This window comes from Merops nubicus, unplaced genomic scaffold, assembly GCF_000691845.1.
Source record: "Merops nubicus isolate BGI_N331 unplaced genomic scaffold, ASM69184v1 scaffold20741, whole genome shotgun sequence".
In the NCBI taxonomy this organism is placed as follows: Eukaryota; Metazoa; Chordata; class Aves; order Coraciiformes; family Meropidae; genus Merops; species Merops nubicus.
This window is the reverse complement of record NW_008586551.1, coordinates 1,676-22,059: the sequence shown is the minus strand read 5'-3', so window position 1 is coordinate 22,059 and position 20,384 is coordinate 1,676. Positions and strand designations below refer to the sequence as shown.

The 20,384-nt window shown below is 38.5% G+C and overlaps 1 protein-coding gene across 1 annotated transcript; it reads right to left on the bottom strand.

Moving 5' to 3' along the window:
- Nucleotides 1-4,412: 4,412 nt before the first annotated feature.
- On the bottom strand, nucleotides 4,413-19,640 carry MFSD11 (major facilitator superfamily domain containing 11). Its single transcript, XM_008948700.1, has 13 exons — nucleotides 19,515-19,640; nucleotides 17,911-17,966; nucleotides 16,982-17,089; nucleotides 16,471-16,550; nucleotides 16,276-16,372; nucleotides 14,109-14,167; nucleotides 11,731-11,872; nucleotides 10,841-10,881; nucleotides 9,676-9,741; nucleotides 8,227-8,352; nucleotides 6,930-7,104; nucleotides 5,773-5,908; nucleotides 4,413-4,580 (listed from the first exon to the last, which is right to left on the bottom strand). The coding sequence occupies exons 1-13, from the start codon at nucleotides 19,608-19,610 to the stop codon at nucleotides 4,413-4,415; spliced, it is 1,350 nt and encodes a 449-aa protein (XP_008946948.1). The 5' UTR covers nucleotides 19,611-19,640.
- Between the last annotated feature and the right edge of the window lie 744 nt (nucleotides 19,641-20,384).

Below are 20,384 nucleotides of genomic sequence, written 5' to 3'. Positions count from 1 at the left end.
CCTGCTGAGAATTGTTCTCAGCCCCAGATTCGCTCTTTGTTGCACTTCATGGATGTTTTTTCCACTCCCTCATTTGCACTTCTCTGTGGTACTCACACAACCCCTGAAGTTAAAACTTTTCATGGATAAATTCAGAATGATGGTCTGAGAACTACAAGAGTCTCAACCTTGCTTCTGAACCAGGGCAGTCAGATCAGAATTGCAAATACCTTGGTTGAGCAGCCAATTTCTCAACTTCACCTCCAGCATTAAACTCTCCCATTTTTTAGTACTTCTGCCAGCACATTAGAAGATCTACCAGGGAACAAGGAAAACATGGTATTAACTACTGCTACCATTCAATTAGCACCACTGGGGCTAAGAGACTTCCAAGGAAAATAGAGGTGTGGATACAGTCTTCAAAAACGCATTTCATTAGGTAAATTAGCAGTCATGATTGTAAAGTCTTTTCTTAACTAACAACTTGGACTCAAATTGTGTAAGTATTGTGTCTACTGGCACAAGGTCAAGTGGTGGTTCCTATTTATACTAATGGCAAACAATTAATCATTGCCCTAGAAAACAGTCTGAGGCTCTCTTCACACAGAGGCGACCTGCTAGGTGACCTCTGCTGTATTAATTACTGGCACTCATCTTGGTGTCCAGGGAAGCACATCCCCAAGCTGAAGCCATCTGTGGAGTCCAAAGTCAAGTGGACCTTTCCCAGTCTGCTTAGCTGACACATGGTCCCAAATTTAGTTTTCTACACTGGAATTATTTGTCCAATAAAGTTACACCAGCAAAGTCCACCAAGAAGTCTTCTTTCTAGTATAGTTTAAAATGGTCACAAAAATTGGAAGAACTGTACCAGCAGAAACCTTCTTGTTTTTAATAACTGTACCACAGGATGGATCCTCTGCTAAGACAGGGACCTCAGTAAAGGTGATGGGGTTTTGGGGGGAGCTTTTTTATTTGGTTTACCATTTTTTAAAATTATTTTTTATATCCCTTTTGTGTTTAGCTATAACAGCAGAAGCTTATAAAATGTTTTTATAAATAACTCTAACCTATAAGGGGTTCTCTTCCTTATCTCAACTTGCTGCCATAGACTGCACCTAGTGAAATTAACACAACAGATGTTAAAAGCACGTCACTCAATTATGAACAAGGTTTACAGTTCTAGACATTTTCCATACATTCATATATCAACTTGAAAACCAACTGGCAAGAGAAAAATACAAGTACACTTTTATGACATGCATTAAAGTCTAATTTGTAGCAGCTTCTTTGGCACTCAAATAGCAGGAGTATCAGTTTTAATTTATTCATTAGCATTTGTCTGAAAAATTTGGGGCATGATTATGTCCAGATATTAAACCTTAGTAACAACCTAAATTGATAAAAAGAGGAAGAACACCCCATAAATTCAAGGAAGACTTATTTTCAATAAACCCAAGGAACTTAATGTGTATTTTCACTTATAAAGATAAAATCCCTAAGATACAACAAACCCACAGTACCACAAATGCAGCAAAGGCCTTTTTTCAAATCCCACTTAATTGAACAGTAAACTCCCACTTCAGATTAACAGGAAATTGTTCAAAGGCCAAGGAGGTGAAATGAATGGCGTGCAGTCTCAGGGCTGGTAAATGCTGATAAAAAGATTAAGAGATGGAATCATAACTGGATGTCAGCATTACTATTCTTTATATTGCTATGACCAAACTAACAATTGTATAGAGTTGGTTGGATTTTTCACCTCCTGACAAATCAAAGAAATAAATGAAAAGCAATCATGTGTCATCATCAGCTTGATTAACTGAGAACTGTCTCTTAAAAGCAAATGTCAAAAGTTACATTTATATGGTTAACAGTAAAAAAAAAAAATTTGGTTATTCGTGATGCAGTTTAGAGAATTTCATGATTTCTTGTAAAACTTGTCACAGAGCAATAATATTTCACTTTAACAACCCAATCAACGCTTCTGCACAGCCTTCTAACATCATCTGGTATTGAGTCAGAGCAAGCAGAACAAGGAAAAGAATAAGTAAAACATCACATTCAGAGGCACTGAAAATCCACAAGTCCTAGTTCATTACTATCCCTGAAAGTCTGTCTCAAAAATGCTTTTTGAACTACACAAATGTTGCAGTTTTCTTTGATTCTTAATAAAATAGTTGATATAATTCTTCTATGGCAGATGAACACCACAAATTCCTGATTAAAAGGGATCAGTTTAAAAAGCAACCTCCTGAGAGCCATAACCTAACTACAATTAAGTGACATTTTTTTAAAAGCATTTTTAAATTACTCAGCACCACAAGACTCAAGATTCCTTCCCCCTCTCCCATGTACTGCAAGACAAAATTGTTCCTTGTGAATATCAACTCTTTATTCTCTCATTGATATGTAGGAGAAAACAGGTCCCAGCAAGAGTTTGGAGACAAAAGTCAGTAATTCCCCATCTTAAAAAAAAAAAACACCACCTCTTTTGGTACTCAGGAGAAAATACAAACATGTAGCAACAGGAGAATTCTCATCACTGGCAGTATCCTATTCTTTGTGTATACAGTGCTCAGTGTATAAATACAGTATGCTTTAAATTACAGGATAAGAGGAGTGGGTGATAAGAGAGGCATTAGAGCGCTGCTAGTCACGTTAATCGTATTTATTGATTGAACACTGAACGCTTTGCCAGCTTCTCTGACAAATTGGAATGGCTTTGGTAACCCCTCTCCAACGTGGGTGTTCTGTCTCATTCTCTTTTACATCACTCATTACACCTCCCGGGAATACACAAAGGCTTTCTCTGCTGGCTGTCCTCACAGCTCTCTTTGCCTGCCAAGCACTCTGTTGCCCTCTCATCCCCCCATTAACACCTGCATGATCCCACAGGAAAAACCTGGAGTGCATTTAAAAACCCCTTTCTCTATGCCTGTGAAAGAATCCCTCTCGGCTGTTGTGCTGTGCTTCATGGGAGCTGTGTTACATGCCCTGTGGGAGCAGAAGTGACAGCAGATGTCACAGCAGACACTGTACTCCCTCATCCAGTTTAACCTTGGCTGCACCTACGCAGTTATGACATGCGGGAGCTACTGACACAGACTGAGTCCATTTTTTTTAAACTTGTCTTTAAAGGTAAGACATGAACATTCTGATTGTGCATAAAAAAAGATTGGCAAATGGAACTTTTCTAAAAATAGTTACACGGAGTGTCTAAAACCACCTTCTTGGTGTTCCACACCTGCCCTCTGTTGCATCTCTGCCTGCTAAACAAACGTAACTGCAGGCACGACAAAGACACAGACAGATAAAATCGAGGTGAGTTGCATTCACTGCCCGTATTACATCATCTCTAACAGTTTTGGATTAAAACTGAATTACTGTGCTATCATCCTTTTCACATTTGGCAGAGTAAGATTACAGTACATTCTTCCCAAAATACACCAAATGAAACAACTTACGCCAAGCGTTTCAGGTATTTTTAGACAATGCAATAAAATAAAACTGCAAGATTATTCTTACAGTTCACATTCCCAGTCTATTTGTACTTTAAAAATTATCTCAGGCAATTCTCCCATCAGAGGTGATGATGAAGATTCCATCAAACTCCAGAGAGCTCTCTGGGAGTCTGGGAGGGAAGCCATGTCCTACGGTCCTTCATAGAGAGTTCCAGCAGCTCTCCCTACAGAGTTCAGTTTTGAGATGCTGAAGCAAGAGACTGTTGTTAGTGATTAACGCTTCACACATCTCTCAATCACATCCTGAAGATGGCTACAGGAACTCTACAAACTCTTCTAAAATCTTTCATGTGACACTACGACCCGATTCACTTCCTTAAAAAAAATTAAAAATCACATGTCTGAAAATTTAAGCACATGAAATGGGAACTGGGTGATACAGAATAAGGCTGTAACATTTCCCACCAAAATACTTCTACATACCTAATTACTGAAAAAGTCAATGACAAATTGATTTGTCAGTTGTGCAGACACACTCTGCAAAATAATCTACCTTAGAGAGATACGACTCATTCAATATCAGATTTCAAGTGCTTGTAGAACGAGAATATAGGAAAAATAATTTAAAGGGGAAAAAAGAAAACTGATTTTGTAGTGCATGGTAGAGTGAAATTAGGCAATTACATTCTGAAACGTACATCTCAGAACAGAACTGTTCAATACAGAGATCACTACATTCCCTTTTCTAATTTTTGATTTTGAAGAACATGCATACCATGCTCAGTTGATTAAAGCAAGAAAAAAGCCTTTCAAATTTGGCAGTTTTCTCTCCCATGTTTCACACTCAGACTGATGATGACTTTGTAGCAGCTTCCTCCATCTTAACCTCTGCAGCACCTAGATGTTTTCACCTTCTCAGACCTCATCTCAAGAACTGTTTCTCCTCCTGTTGGCCCACACACAGCCTCTAGATCAAATGCTGCTGTAGTCCGAGCTGCGGGCAGCAAGTGCTGCTGCTGCTTTCCACTCCACTGTGAAGAAGGTAATTGTTCCAAAGAAGCCCACAACCACCATGATCAGGAGTTGCCACTGCAGGAGGAAGTAGTTGCTGTAGAAATATGCAACTGCAGCACAGATGGACTGAGGGGGGAAAAAAAAAACCCACAATGTAAAAAGCTTATCAGTGGATATTTCCAGGCTAGCATTAAAAGTATTATCAAATTGACATACACACAGCTTAATATGCAACTCTCAGCAGTATGCTTCTGTAGAAAATGTAATCTTAAAACCTCAACATATGTCTTAATACGATACACAACAGATGTAGTTTTTACTTGTTATTTAAGTAGTGTTCACTGCAGAAAGTGAACACAGAATTCAGAAGTGTCTGTGGCATCGTAAGATCAGTTCTCTGGTATTTGAAAACAGTTTGAGAAACAACACTGCTGAGACTGAGACAAAATCCAGAAAGCTATTTCCAGTTTCACAGCATCACAAACTACTCTATAACAAAATAGCTAGAGGCTTTGCCAAGCAGTGTTGCTTACTTGCAATCTACCCCCTTAAAAGGCAAAATTTTCATTAGAGTTTGTATAAAGAATCTTTATATTCCATGTTTATCTCATTCTTACAGATCACTGAGAACAATACAAAAATGGAGCTGTGCACATGGAAAAAGAAAATACAGTTTTGAAGCAAGCAGCTCTCAACTTTTAAACCAGACACACCCTGAGCTCTGCTCCCAGCACTAGCCTGCTCCTGGTGTGACCATGCACGACGAATTTCAGTGCTTTGCAGCAGAACTTTTCATTGAGTCTCCAGCTAGCACAGATGCATTTATTTTGACATTCTGATAACTTAAGGACAGGAAAAACATCACTTAATTCTTATTTTTGTCTGCATACCCCCCTGGTAGCTCCCAGTGATACAGTACAACAGCCACAAACTTTTCAGCTACTACTTACACAACTTGTTCCCTTTTAACTCACATTTCTGTGTCAAAGACTTAAGTAAATTCAGTAAATGACTATTTAAATAAAATCCAAGTGTGGTTAACTGTACTAGCCTTTTCACTTTAAGCTACAATTCCCAACACTTCCAACTTCCCTCAAAGCTTGTAAGTAACAGCAGTTCAATTATATAATCACACCAAGCTATGCAATCAAGCTACTCCTATCTAAAAAAACTTTTTTTCTCTCCTGCAAAAGATAAAAAACAGGCTGAAATCCTTTGCAGAAGCAACATAATTTTTCTCAGCTCACTAAAACCCCCAGCCTGGCATCTGAATAACATTCCAACAGTTGTGGTTTCCAAAGGCTGTATCATGTAATACCTGAACAAACTTAAAGATGGCAAAGGCAGGAGCACTGTCTTCTGAATACAAGAATCCTAAAATACTGAGGAGCTGAGTGTTGAAGCAACTGTCCCCCAGGCCCAACAGAAAGCTGCAGAATATGGCCACCTCTTTGCTGAAAGAGAAAGTAAATCAAGTTTAAAAGCCATGCATTCAAACAGCTTACACATTTATAAACCATTTTTTGGCAGACTTATTTGGAAAGTGTGAATGGAAGAAAGTTATCAAACTTTAAATTTCACTGGAAAAGAACTGGGAACGCTTGGCTTGGCTAAAATAATAGTTTCATCAGATTTTAATTTCTTGAATGCTAAGCCTTCTGTTACTGTGACCTGCAGTCAATTCTACACCAAATTAGAACCACTAGAAGAGCTCATTTTGGTGCCTGGAGCCACAAAACCCACAAAACAGTGAGTGACTAAAAGCTGAGACCCACATGGTGAGTTTGTAAAAACTGCAGGAATATTAGAGAAATACCAATTCACTTTGCAGAAAAATACTCCAGTTAAATAAGAGAAGCATTACCAGCATAGGCACAAATGTTTATAATTGCAAGTTAGCAGCTGTCTGCACAAACTGACAACACTGTATTTTCACACAAATTGGCAAAAATACACCCCCAAAAAAGTTGCAATGATGAGTTAAGAAAGCTCCCCATATTCTTCCCCTAACGAGCAGTGTAAGAGCCAGGCCCAGCTTGGCTCCAGTTAGACCAAGCAGACTTGGACAACCAGCATTCAGAGGCCCTGGAAACCACAGCAGCAGTGCAAGGCTGGTGCCCCCAGCTGTAGTAAAACTCAGCCAAACACTGCTTTAAAATACACCAAATTCCTGACATCTAGTACAATAGTTTTGGGTTTCACTATTGTCCTAAATGTCAGGAATGTAAGTTCTCAGCAACAGAATCACTACCAAACATCCTCATGCTTTTTATGCTTACTCCATTTAAGTTCCCACATTGAGTGCACACTAGTAGAATATCTACCTTTAATAAAAATGGAATTCTTGAAAGCCTTTTCTGTAGAGTTATTGTCACTACACAGAAAAGCAGCTTCCAGGAGCTTCCTATTACAGGAACAACCTCTTTATACAACACATCTTGAGTTCTAACCAGCCAAAGGAAGAATTTTTCATACCTTGGAATCATATAAGCAACATCATCTGTTCCTTCCATAGGAGCAATAGGGGCATCATTTGGCATGTTGAAAAAAATCAAATAAAAAGCTATGAAATGGACAACGATGCCCAGCATCACCACAGGGTTCCTGCCAAAACGATTGGTCTTGCTCAGTAAACCAAAGATTCCTCCACCTGTACAAGTGGAAAAGATGGATAATTATATCAGATCTAAAAAACAAAAACGAGTTGAAAAAAATCAAATAAAAAGCTATGAAATGGACAACGATGCCCAGCATCACCACAGGGTTCCTGCCAAAACGATTGGTCTTGCTCAGTAAACCAAAGATTCCTCCACCTGTACAAGTGGAAAAGATTGGATAATCAGATCTAAAAACCAAAAACGAACTTAAAATAATGCCAAAAAAAGCTGAAAACTTAAGATTATAAACTTCCCCCTATTGGATAACTGCAAGATTGACAGCTGTGAAGACAGTGCCAAGGAGTTTGCCAGATTTGCAAGCCCCATTTGCCAGATGACAGAACCTTTGGGTTGCTAGAGGTGTCTGAAAAATGTGGGCAGGAGAATTATCAGACGATTGCTGATGAAGAGACTTAACCTTTTTGCAGGTATTTTCCCAGCAGCCACTGTTTCCTCTGCTGTTGCAACAGTACTCAGTGAAAATGGATGGCCTTGTGCTGAGGTCTTTTAACTGCAAAAATAAGACTCACTCTTCTGATCCACGTTGGTACTGAACAAAGAGTGGTTTGTTTTAAATGCTGCAGTACTTGAGCTTAAGCAGAAACAAAATGTACCTAATGAACATTACCAGCATTCAATTTTATTCAAATACCAGATCTTATTTAACACAAGCCAACTTTTTAGAAGAAATCTTTAGAATAGTACTTTAAATTTTTTTTTTAAAGTTACAACATCACTTAAATACTAAAAATGTAAACAGAATACTAAAATAGAGAATATCAAAATGCTGAAAACTCCCTTATAACATTGTAGCCTAGTGTTTCTCTCATTTTTATGTATTTCTTTGCCCAAAAAGAGTGCAAAATCCCAGGATTCATAGCTACTAGTATTTCATGTCCCTAGTCCCCATTCACTTTACAGGGTATAATGTATAACTCACAGTGCAAGAAGGAATCATGTTGACAATTTTATCTCTAGGATTTCATTTTTTGTTCACATAATCATTGCTGGAAGCTTGAAAGACACTGTGCTGTTAAAATCCAAAACCCCCTCATTTTGAGTAACTACATCATCTTGATCCTTTTTTGTCTATAAGGTAGTCAATTCAGACTCACCTAAAATTTCTCCAACACCAATAAAAATACCAGAGAGACCAATAAGGCTTTTCTCTTCACCACCAAAGCTATTCACAGCACCAATACATGTTCCATATACTCCAGAAAAGAACGTTAATTCCAAACCTTTGAAAGCAACCAAACAAAATTGATCAATGAGCTATTATGAAAGTTACAGAACAATTCTTTATGTCTAAAAGCTGGTTTTCCCTAAAGCACCTTTCAAATACATCCATGTATTTGAAAGTTATGTGTAATAGAAGAAATTAGGGAATTTTAAGCCATGTAATTATGATATTCTCTTATGCCAGTGTAAAAAAAAAAAATAATAAAGATTCACTGTGTGACTAAATAGAGCCACGTGCACTTGGGTTCAGCACCACTTTTGTTGATACAAGCTCTACATATAGTTTATATTTCTGCTTTGCAAGAATTTTGGAATTTCATATGTAAGGGTTTGGTTTTTTTTCCCCTCCAAGTCACAGCATTCCTAAGAAGACTCCCTGCACCTCCAAACACTCCAAAAGAAGAGCTAAGATTCCTAAAATAGACTGCTACTTTTCTACACATAATGAACTAAAGCCAAGGAAAAACAACTGCTTCTAATTTACCTGCCTTGCCTTTTGCTACTGCTATTTTGGAAATTAAAGCTTTCGTTGGCCTTACAGGAGTTTGTATTTTTCCTTCATAAAGTGACAACGTTGACCAAGAGCCAGCAGGTGGCAGCAGCTGTTTTTTTCCAAGCTTGACTGATTATTTTTTTCCTGCTACATCAAAGACCAAATTTCAGATTAATCAGGCAAAACTTGGCCAATTCCCTTCCCTTGTTGCTTTGCTCCACATCCCGTTTCAGTAAACGTCTGAGAGGAATTCAGTTTTGTTAATTTGGGTCAACACAATATTGGAGATGCTGTGAAGCAACTTGTAACTCAGATTAGTGGCTGGTACAAGCTGAGTTCATAGCTACCACTGCTATTTCTCTGCCAGAAGCTGCCTGTAAACTGTGGTAGATGTTATGACACTGTTTATAGATAAATTTTATTTAAATCTGTCTCTTCATGTACAAGAGCCAACAACAATTTCTCATTATCATGACTCAGAAAACAGGTTTAATCAAAGTTGCTAAAAAGAAAAGAGAACTCTTGCCACAGCAAATACTAGTGACAAAAATAGTTGAAAAGGGCCAAACTTTTTCCTGCTAGAACCAAGAGTGAAATGAAGACTGCAAGTAATCTCCCACACCTCAATGGATGGGACAGTGTATTGTACAAAAATCCCTCCTCCCATACAGAATCACTCCCCAGAACACACAGTTAGTAACTCATCCAAAATTAATTGAAATACTGAAATCCTGTTTGCAGAGATACAGAATTGTAATCCTGCTCTAGGGTGAAAATTCCAAACAATGCCCTGACAATGATACACAATTACACACTGCTTGCTTCATACCTGTGTAGGCTGTTGTAACACTGAGAAGCAGAATCTCTTTGGTGAAGCTCAGCTTTATAGATTTCTCTGTAAACACATAATAAAGGATATTAATAAACTGAAAAGGTCATTAAGATAATCTACACTTTGTTTTGCTCCTCACAAAAATATGTTAAAATTATGCAAACTATCTTTATTACAGTGTACAGAGTGCTAAACAAACCAACCTTGACACTCCCTTTGAAAGAAATGCTGTTATCTGAAATAATTTTTTGCAAGAAATGCAAGAGGGTAAATATTAAAGGGAGGATACACAGTCTCCAATTAGCAATTTTCTGATCATTGTATTTTTATACTCTCAGTTCATGTCACTTGTGTCCCAAAAGGGTAAATAAATTCTTAGTGAAGATCCCCATGTTCTCAAAAAAACTTAAGTCACAGGCAGGTCATATCAAACTTCAATGGAAATTGCAGATGTTCCAGTTCAGTATTGCTGTGTTTAAGTGGTATAATTCAGTGACAAACTAAAACACCATACAGCTACTATTTTACCTTGTTATGTTAGTGAGGGTTTTTTTAATTAAAAAAACCACCACCACAAATTTTCATGCACTTGCTTTCCCAAGTGGTGACCTTTTGTTTTTGAGCTCATCTATTTAAGGAAGCTGTTGTAAAGTAGCCTGCATCTCAAACTACATGAAGGAAGTACCCCTCCAAATCTCTCCTGCACTATACTAGTAATTGAAGTGAAGTCTACCTCACTTTCTTTGCTTGCAAGCAGGCTTTGTTTGTGGGTATCCCCACCTGAAAGGAGCACTTCTGGAGCACAGCCAGCCCGCCCATGCCCACCAGACATCACCAGTGATTTGCTCACACATTACATCAGTGGTTCTGAAATTTTCCCAGTTGCAAACCCATTTTGGCTAGGCTCAAAATCACAAATGCTCACAGAGACAATGGAATTCCTATCAGGCTCAAAACTCATCATCTCTATGTGAACTGTCACCTCTGCCATCTGGCAGTCACTCTTCCAAGCAGGCCACCCCTGAAGGTGTATATTCAACATGGAATGACTGAATTGGGTTCTTAAAACCTTACTTATTCACAAATTTTTTTTCCAAAGTCATTTGCACACGTACACATTAGCACAGTCATGGAGAGATGGAAAGGATATGTCAGTACTTACTGAAGGCAGCCACTGCTCTCATCATGTTGTTTTTTGCAGACCTGGGTAAAAAAAAAAGACAGTCAAAATGGAAAAAGAACCACCATGTGATATTGCCATACTGGAAGGCACTTTAATTTTTCAAATCTTCTGTACATTTCCTATCACATCACTATGTACTGGAATATGCTAGTATATTATTAAAAGTTTCTGAGAATATAAATTACTAACCACAAAATTTGCCTTCTGCACTAGTGAATGCCACTCAAAAGTTAACCTGCTTAACAGAGTCTTCTGAGCATTTTTAGCTTTGAATATGTTTTCACTGATGTACTTGCTGATTTTTTTTTTCTAACGTTTTCATTGTTCTTTAAATGAAGCAAAAATATTTAAACTGATGCCTCAGGCAACCCTGAACTGAATCTATCCATAGTGTACCTAGGCGTATCTAATGTATTTATCAGAGTGGCATATATATATACATTTAGAGAAGATATGAAAACATTCAGTATGCAAAAGTTAACCTATAAAAAGGGAGTAAGTTCTGCTTATTCTAGCCTTTAAACTGGGCTGATAAGGGCAAGATAGACTACGAAAGGCAAATACATGTTTAGTAATTAGCAGAGAAAAGAGCTAATAGATATCTCTCCAAAGGCACTTACTTATTAATGGAAAAACTTAATGTGCAGTGCTGCACTCCACCCTTGAAAATGTTATATAAAGAACATTAACTCTCACTTTAATGTTAAAGTACAGACACTTTCCTATTAGATCTGTAAATTCTACAGGTGGCTCATAACATTCACAGTTCCAGCACAGGAAGGAAAGTGAATGCATGATGTGCCACTGAGGAGCATGAGCACGAGCACAGATGAGTGTATGTGACAACATGTTATTGCCACAACGCTTACGAGCTGTCCCCCAGGACTTCATTAGCAGAATCTTCCTCCCCTGGAGCTTTGGTGTCCTCTTGTCTCCTAATCAGAAAGAACAGAACTGTGCCCACAAGACTGATAACAGTCAGAGCAATGAAGACAGTTCTGCGATCACTCTCTGTGGAAAAACAAAGAATTATCATAACCAGAGGTGCAAGAACAATTCAAACCAGTTCAGCTACTTTCAAAGAACCAGAACAGACATACTACATATACAGTTTTTAAGACACACTAATTTTCTAACTTACCTCCCAAATGAAGGAAAAGGTACCCAGCTGCTGGCAAACTCCTGTCTCAGTTTTAGGATGCCAATAAAACATTGGCATATTAAAGACTGTCACTTGCATTTTCTGCCGTGCAAAGGCTATGACCAAGGAGGAGCCAATTAGCAAAGGAAGTGCATAAATTATTAGCAGAAAAAAGTACATCTTTCTAAATTTACATAATTCAGAGTGGACAAAGTACCACAAACCCCTTCAGATGTCTAAAAAAGCTGGAGGAAGGTAATCACTGCCCTCACACCAGCTCTGCTGCACTAACTGATTTGTGTGGCACAGAAGTGTCTGTAATACAGAAATCTTTCCCATTTACTAACATTAAGCAGAAAAAAAACCCCAAGAAACAGCTAATAGTTGTAATTGAACTAGTGTATGATTCCAAAGATAGTGTCTATACTTGTATTTATTTCCCCTTTAGCTTAAAAATAAACATCATGTTGTTCTACATCAATTAAAAATAACCTGTGTGAGTACAGGTCAAAACAAGAATGTGCTTCACCTTGAAATGCCTGTAAAAATCTTTACTTAGGTAGTAGAAGGAAGGATTAATTTATATTTAAACATCATCAGGTCTTCTGACACCCACACTTTTTAATAAAAGAGTCTCAAGACACTGAAAGATGGAGGAAATTTAACAGCAGAACTCCCTCACAGTTAATTGCTCTATTCTGTGATTAGCAAGAGCAAAGAAATTTAGACTGCACAGAATTTCAAGCCCACCAGGTTCAAACCATCTCCAATACTTTCAAGAACCTTTAAACCTTTGTGGTAAAGGTGAAGGAATGTGGGAGTTGACCTTTAAAAAAAAAAAAAAAAAAAATCAATTTGTGCTGTGCTCCTAAGCCCATGTGTGTGGAGAACCTGGAAAGATGGATCTAACAGAGGCATGAAGTGGACTACCCATCTTAACAGGGCAGTATTTCTGAAGGCTAATCATTATCAATCATATATCAACACCTTATTCCTGACTGACTACAGCAGAAGTAGCCTCATGTTAAAAGAGCTGACCATTCTAGTAGATATTTTACTTTAAGACTACAATAAGGAAACTCTCACAGTCATTATACAACAGCCTACAATAAGGAAACTCACAGTTACTATATTACAGGACAATCAACCTTATTTGTTTACAAAATGTAGTTTGTTGGGTTTTTTTTCCCAGCAATGCTTAGGTTTTATAACTAAATCTTAGATTTCACCCTATTTTCACCACTGCCATTTTCTTAATTTACATGCCCACACACCATGCCTTAAATACTTCCCAGAAATTGCTGCTTTAAAACCACTGAGTCTCAAACACTATTCACCTTCTTGAGAATATTAAAATCCACTGTTCTCAAGTTTCTGCTCTTCACCAGTCTAGCATGTCAAGTGAAAAACTGTAGTACTGACTACAACCCCATTGGGAAGTTAACCATCACAGACCATGCCAAGAAAGGAAGACTGAGTTCTTTACACACTCTTCCCACAATGCTGGGAGTTTAAGAAGCAGCAGCCATCACTCTCAGTCCAGCTGCACATCTCAACCTCTGCCTTGCTCACTACTTTGTGCCAGCACAATGACTGCTGCAGCCATGAAGTGAACTGGGATGTTTCCCTTTATTTTCCTTTACTTCTTAGATTAATTAGTCTCTAATCTAACACAGGAGGATGGTCTACACCAGAACTTACTTTGGAATGGGATCGCATGTATATTAAACATGCAGCCATTCCAAAATACCTTGCCCCCAAAAATATGCATATTTTGGCATAGCCATGTCTGCACAGGGAAAAAAAACCCAGAGCAGGTATCACAGAAAGCCTTTTCTAAACCAGCACTTTGAATAATTTCACAGACAACAACCTGAAAGAATGTACTCAGTGCATGCAGGAAAAAACATGCCTAATAACAAGGGCCACAAGTACCACAGAACACCGAAGCAAAACATACTCCAAAAACAGTCTAATAATAAACTGGGGGAAAAAAAAGAGTCTACTATTGTCTAAGTCTCTTTCCACTTTCCAGTTCATTATTTCATCCATTTATTCATGCTATAACTTAGAGGATGGCTTTGCATATAAACAAGCAACACCCACCTGATATGCGAGTTTTTCCTTGCCAAGCAAAGTATATGTAGAGGTTTCCAAAAAACAAGCTGCAAAGAAAAAGGACAACACGGGTGAGCAGCACTTCCATGGTAAGACAAAGGCTGTAGTATCACAGTAACACCACCCTATGGAAAAACTCACACTGTGCAACTGTGAAACAACTAAAGACACTAATCACTCTCCATGCAAACTGCTTACTTGATATAAAACTTCAAGCACAGTAGAGGATTCTTCCTCATGAGCTGGCTATTCACATTCAGCAGCCAAAACACAAGGTGGGAGCAAAAATGAGGAAATCTCCATCCAAGTTGCCTCTCTTTAATTTTGGAAGGGTGTAAGCTAGAAAGCTGACATATTCACGGAGCTGATTTTGTTATACTTCCCTAGAAGAGTCACAAATCTTGCTCAAATTATTGCCTCAACAATGCTACATTGGCTGTTAACTGCTCAAGGGAAATCCTCTGTTCCTACCTACAGTTTCCTGAAATATAATAATTCTGAAAGAACAGTGATTCAAAACAGCCTTAAAGTTTTCTCATACAAAAATCACACATTTTACTCACTATAAAACACACTGGTTTATGGAAATTGCTACTCTGGCAAGATACTGTTATGCTAATTCCCAAACCTGACATTTGAGGAACACAGGAAGTGTTCAAACTGATGTTCTACTCACCCAGTATTCTGTCCCCACAACAGCATCAGCAATGCCACCTAGTGCAGGCTCACCATCCTAAGCACCTTCTGCATTCATCCCCCTTGTTACCTCCCAACATCCAAAACTGCTGTGCTAGGGGTGGTAAAAGGCAGCTCTCCTCGGGAACCATTTTCAGTCCTGTTGCCAATGCATTTGTTTGATCCCTTTTTTGTCTTGCTGACACAGTCCAACTCTCATAGCAGTAAGATCCAGAAGTTTAATCACCCACTGTATAAAGAAGCACTTGATTTGTTTCAAACAAATCCTCTTCTACTTGCACCAAGTTCCCTAAGTTCTAGTACAGCAGCATTTCAGCAGTAACAGTTCTACATTCAGCTCACCTGGCACCTGCATGTTTTAGTAACCTATCAGTACAACCCTCCTCAGATGCTTTTTCTCCAAAGGAAGGAGTCACAGCCTTTGTACTCTCTTCAAGTCAGCAGCTCTATATTCTTGGGCATTTTTGTTATTTTTCCCCATACCTTAATTGCATTACAGTTTCCCAAGAGGAATAAACCATATCTGCCCAAAACACTCATGAGCAGCAAAGCAGTGTGCACTGTCTTGCTCTTACTACCCTTCTCAATGCTGAGCCTTCTGTTGAATTTTTTTGGTCAAGGTAGCATTTGGAGCTTAACATCAGAGAACTACCAAGAAGATGATGAAAAAGATGATCTCTTTTCTGACTTCTGGTTGTCAGGGCCAACTAGAATATCTTCACTTCAGCCAGGCAGTGAGCAGCAACATCCAGCTGCTGGCACTGTGAAGGAGAACTAAAAGTCAAGGGGGATAACTCATCCAGCACAGAAGATGCCTTTTCAGTAGAGCCCAGCCCTGCAGTCCTCAAGCAGGGCAGGCAGGGCAGAGACAGCCACAGACTGAAGGCAGGGTCAGCCAAACATCTAGACCACCACACAAACTTGTGTTGATGAGGCAGGTTTGAGGTCAGGCCAGGAAGTCAGTCTGTGGCCTAGAGCCTAGACCACCAAGATCTGTAACCAGGTATAACTGAGGCTGAGCTAGAGAGCAGCACTCCCCCAACAGAGCTGCAGAAGAACTGAGGGCCAGGGGCTGAGTTTAAATGGGGCTCCTGGGCCCATGGGCAGATGGGAAGGGTGTGGTGGAGGTGCCAGGTGAGGCTGCTCAGGACCATTAGGCCTTAGCAGTGCACTCAGGATTAGCACAGCCTCCACAATCAACAAGATTTCTGTCCCACATGTCAAATGCTCCCCTAACAGAAACCTATCTCATGTCCAGTGGGGAGGCTTACAACATGCAACTTTCCTTTATTGTTCTATCATGCACAAGAGCAGTAGGAATGGTGCTTCCAGCTCTCCTTCCCACTTCACTGACTGCAAGGTAACAGGGGAGAATTTTTGACGCAGTCTCCCACTTATCAAAAAAAAAAAAATAAAACGCATATACAACGAAAAAAAAGGATTAACAAATAGAGCTTACCTGGATTGTAAGAGTGCCCAAAACACTCCACTGTTCCTGCCAATGGTGTTTTCATCAGAATTTACAGTCAAGCAGTTTCCCTGTGCTGTCCAGAGCACTGCAATACACAGAACACATTGGTCAGGAAGTAGAAATATTTTAGAGGTATATTCAAATACAGGAAAGAAGAGTAAACAGGTTAAGAACAGTGCTTACCAGCAGCTGCAATGCCAATAAAAACAGAAGCAGTGTAGAAAGCCCACGTAGCAGGTTGGATAAAAACTGCAATGTATAGGCTAGAACAGAACAAATCAGTTTATTGGATACGGACTTAAAGTGGATAATGCTCCTTTACAATCAGATATCTCACTCAACTTCTTCTGAATCAGCTACTCCCTCATAAGTGACACTGGAAAATAATTTAGGTCATACGTGGAAGAAAGGTCATCTATTTACTCCACTCAGCATGTAGAAAATTTTTTAAATCTAGTCATTAACCTGAAACCACAACCCGAACTCCACAGTCAGCAAAGCCTGGAAATGCTGTGGAAAAATAACTATTTGCAGTAAGCTGAAGTACTCTGCAGTTACACATCCATCAACAGTATCTCTGCAAAATGCTCTCCTTAGCCAGGGAGAATTTCACATATTACACAGCCTCATGTGTAAATAAATGAAAGAAGGATTTCAAAGGAAGAGGACAGAAAAAATCAAAATTAATACTTACCTATAAAATATGCCACTAACAACCATGGAGAGTTGAGGTCCCACTATTGCAACCACCGAAGGCGATATAAGATTTGATGCTGAGAACACTCCATAAATAACAGACATGCTAAATAAATAAAAAGAAAGATGATTAAGTAATTAATATATAGTGTATAAGTGCAACTGATTTAAGAATGTCCACTTGATTCCAAAATACCAAGTTATGTACATGCATAACTTGAGTAACTGCATAACTTTCATGGGAAAACATTTCCTTCTTTTTATCACCAGCACACTCCACATTCTCTATCAGTCACGTTTTAATCTTTTGCCAAACAAACCACAGAAGTTTCACAGATGTATTTTGTGCTGGTTGTATTTCTAGCTTAAATTAAGGCAGTAAACTCTTCAAAGCAGCCACCAGGTTTTCCTGTATGACAGAATAATTTGGCATACAAGAGGTCCCCAGTCGTGCTTGGTGAGCTTGGGTATGCCAGCACAATAAACAAACAGAATGGCTTTTTGTGGCTCTGCTTCTTGCCTTTCTGGCTCCTCCTCTCCCATTTACGCTGCAGCATTTCACAGAAGCTGATCCACACCAGCTATCCTACACAGAGGAGTACAAAGGCAAACAACCAAGGCCTTAGTTACAGTTAAAATTCCACATGATTTTCACCTCCTAAAATAAAGTGCCATGAATGTGATGACCATGTGGTAGTTTTTATCCATACAAAGAAAACCTGCAAAACAGGTATGTAGTTCAATGAGAAACACTTCAGAGCAGAACTAGAGGCAATGTGAGAAGCCTGTTTTAAATGGCTTTAAGTATGTTATTAAATTGTGAAGTCAGCAGAACACTACAATCTCTTGAGAGCACCTCTCTACCAGATGGAATTCTGACCAGCTTCACCCTGCAAGGAGCAAAGTAACAAGATCTGTGTCAATTACCTTGTGTAGCCACTGCCATGAAAATCCGTGTTGTTTAAATTTGTGATAACAGTTTGCTGTGAGGAGAAAAAAAAACATACATTGTAATATGTTAGAATACATTTTGCAGTTTGAGAACACTTGCAGCAGCCTGAAGTCAGTAACAAACTTTAGAATTACTCATTAATGAACTCTGCAAAGCACTTAAAACCATTGAAAGCATTAATTAAAACTCATAACAGCTCCACAGTGAAGGTGAAGGAGATATTTGGCAGGGGAACACCTACATTTGTAGCAGTAATTCATACTTCAGCACTATATCATGATTTCATCAGAGCCCTTAAAAAATTTCACAAAACTTTTGTTTCACTAAACACCTCTGGTAGGTGTGACAACCTTAATTTAAAAGGGAGGGGGTGGGGGAGGGGAGGAAGAAGTTTCAAACTACTCTCAATTTAACCTAACCATGAACTTCTGGTAAGAGTTTCCATTCTCTCTGGCTTCCCATTATTTCCTGTTTCCTTTTTTTTCCCCTTGAATCAGCTTTAGTGATCATGAGACCATGTAATTAGCTGCGTTGGCAAGCAGATCTGATTGAAAGTCACTTGTAATGACTTTAACAACAATAAATAACACAATTACACGATCAGTTCAGTGAGATCCTGTGAATTCATTGCAGAACTATGAAGACCTCTGGGCTGTATTTAAGTTATGGTATCAAGCTGCACTATGACTGTTACAAAAACTATCCTAAGTAGTTATTTCTGTAATGCATTGCAGGGCATTTATATGTCTGAACCCAGAAAGGATTCTTTTTTGCACACAAGGAAAGAGAAGCTGTAGGAGCTGTAGGCTCAAGAGGTATGTTGAAATCTAACTGTCTTTCAGGCATGTAACTAATACTGAAAGCAATGTCAACAACTCAGCAAGTTAGAGGATCTGGGCTAAATATCTCAGCAGGATTCTAAAAATTTAAGTAGTACGAGTGCAATCTGCTTTTAATAGCAAGTTTGGAATGTGTTATGCTCGATTTTGCTTCAGCATGCAGAGATACATGATACTAAAGCAGTAAATTACTTATTCAGGTGGAAGGTGACTTGGCAGTTCTAGCTCTTGGGGATGTCTGACTACTTGTCAGATGTTATCTTCATACTCCTTATCAATGCATAGTTTTGTTAGAACAGAAAAATAAGCTAGATGAGGAAAAACACACTAGAAAAAAACTAGGGGCATGATTAATAATAACTTAAGCAGCTACTTTGAAAGGGACTATATGGGATAATCAGAAATATGGAAGGTCTAATGTAACTCAGTTTTTAAATATTTCAAGGGTCAAAACAGGCATTATTTTCAAGTTCAAATATCTGATAAGATTCATTTTCTACTTTCTAAGGAATCAGGCACAGTTACATATGTAGCTGTGCTATCTTAAAGAAATAAACCACTTAATTATCCATCTAACCGACTTAATCTAGTTAACACTAAACCAAAAGGAAAGAGGTGTCAAGGTGTCTTGCACATTAAAAAATCCCAAATAAAGCAACTCTTACATTAGAGTACACAGAAGACAAGACAGGATGAATAACTGTGATAGAAATGTAGTAAGTTTTGAAATTCACACCTACCGCAATATTTCCACATGTTTGGAAAGCAGTGAATATAAACATAAATGAGACTCCCAGAAGAATTATGTTGAAAAGTTTTTTTGATTCAGGAGACATTCTGAAGTTTCTTGCCAAGTCCTCTGCTTCAGTCCGGGAAAACTCTTATTTTCTTTTAAAAGTTTTCTCTTAGCCTCTGTTAAAAGCAAACAGGCAAAAAGAATAGAACAACAAAAAAAAAAAAAAAAAAAAAAAAAAAAACTTCAAAAAAGAATGTTTGTTAAAGCTTGTCAGGTGCTAGGATGTAACCATCAATTAAACAGGTAACCCAGTAACTCTCTTAAATAATGAACAGCAAAATCAGTAACAAAAACCAAACCCAAATAAATCCAAACAACAAAAGTTAAAGACCAAGGTTCTCTCTACCTCCTCCCATGAAGTTAACAGAGCAGACAGCAGCGTCCCCCAAACAAAGCAGTTAGTTAATGAGCTCAGTTTCTTGCCATTGTTCTAAACCAGAATTCTGGTCCGCAGCCTTTAAGTCGCCTGACGAAGGAAGGATGAGACATTGGTACAGACCAGTCATCGCCATGCACGTCGGACAGGAAATAAGGAACATTTCACAACCTCCATCAGCTGACCCAGCCAGCAAGCCCTCATGCATTATGGGACATGCAGTTTTTGGGGAGTACTTTTTCTCCTTGAAAGGGTGGAAATCTCCTCATCTTTAAAACAGAAAGATTTATAGCAGTTTTTAAGAATTATTATCTCTATCTACTATATAATACCCAGGAAGATAATAAAAAGACTTAGAATGTCATCTAAGAAAGCTGCCTAATTAGCTGAATTCACACACAAATAGTCTTTCCAAAGGGAAAATTATTCCCACCTCAG

What these genes read in the sequence shown, in the direction of transcription:
- MFSD11 (XM_008948700.1), bottom strand. Translation starts at nt 19,610, where the DNA reads ATGTCTCCTGAATCAAAAAAACTTTTCAACATAATTCTTCTGGGAGTC. An exon ending in GAGAGCAGTGGCTGCCTTCA is followed by an intron (nt 9,742 to 10,840) that starts GTAAGTACTGAC and finishes ATGTGTTTACAG; the next exon opens with AGAAATCTATAAAGCTGAGC. An exon ending in CCATCTTTAAGTTTGTTCAG is followed by an intron (nt 4,581 to 5,772) that starts GTATTACATGAT and finishes TTCCCCCCTCAG; the next exon opens with TCCATCTGTGCTGCAGTTGC.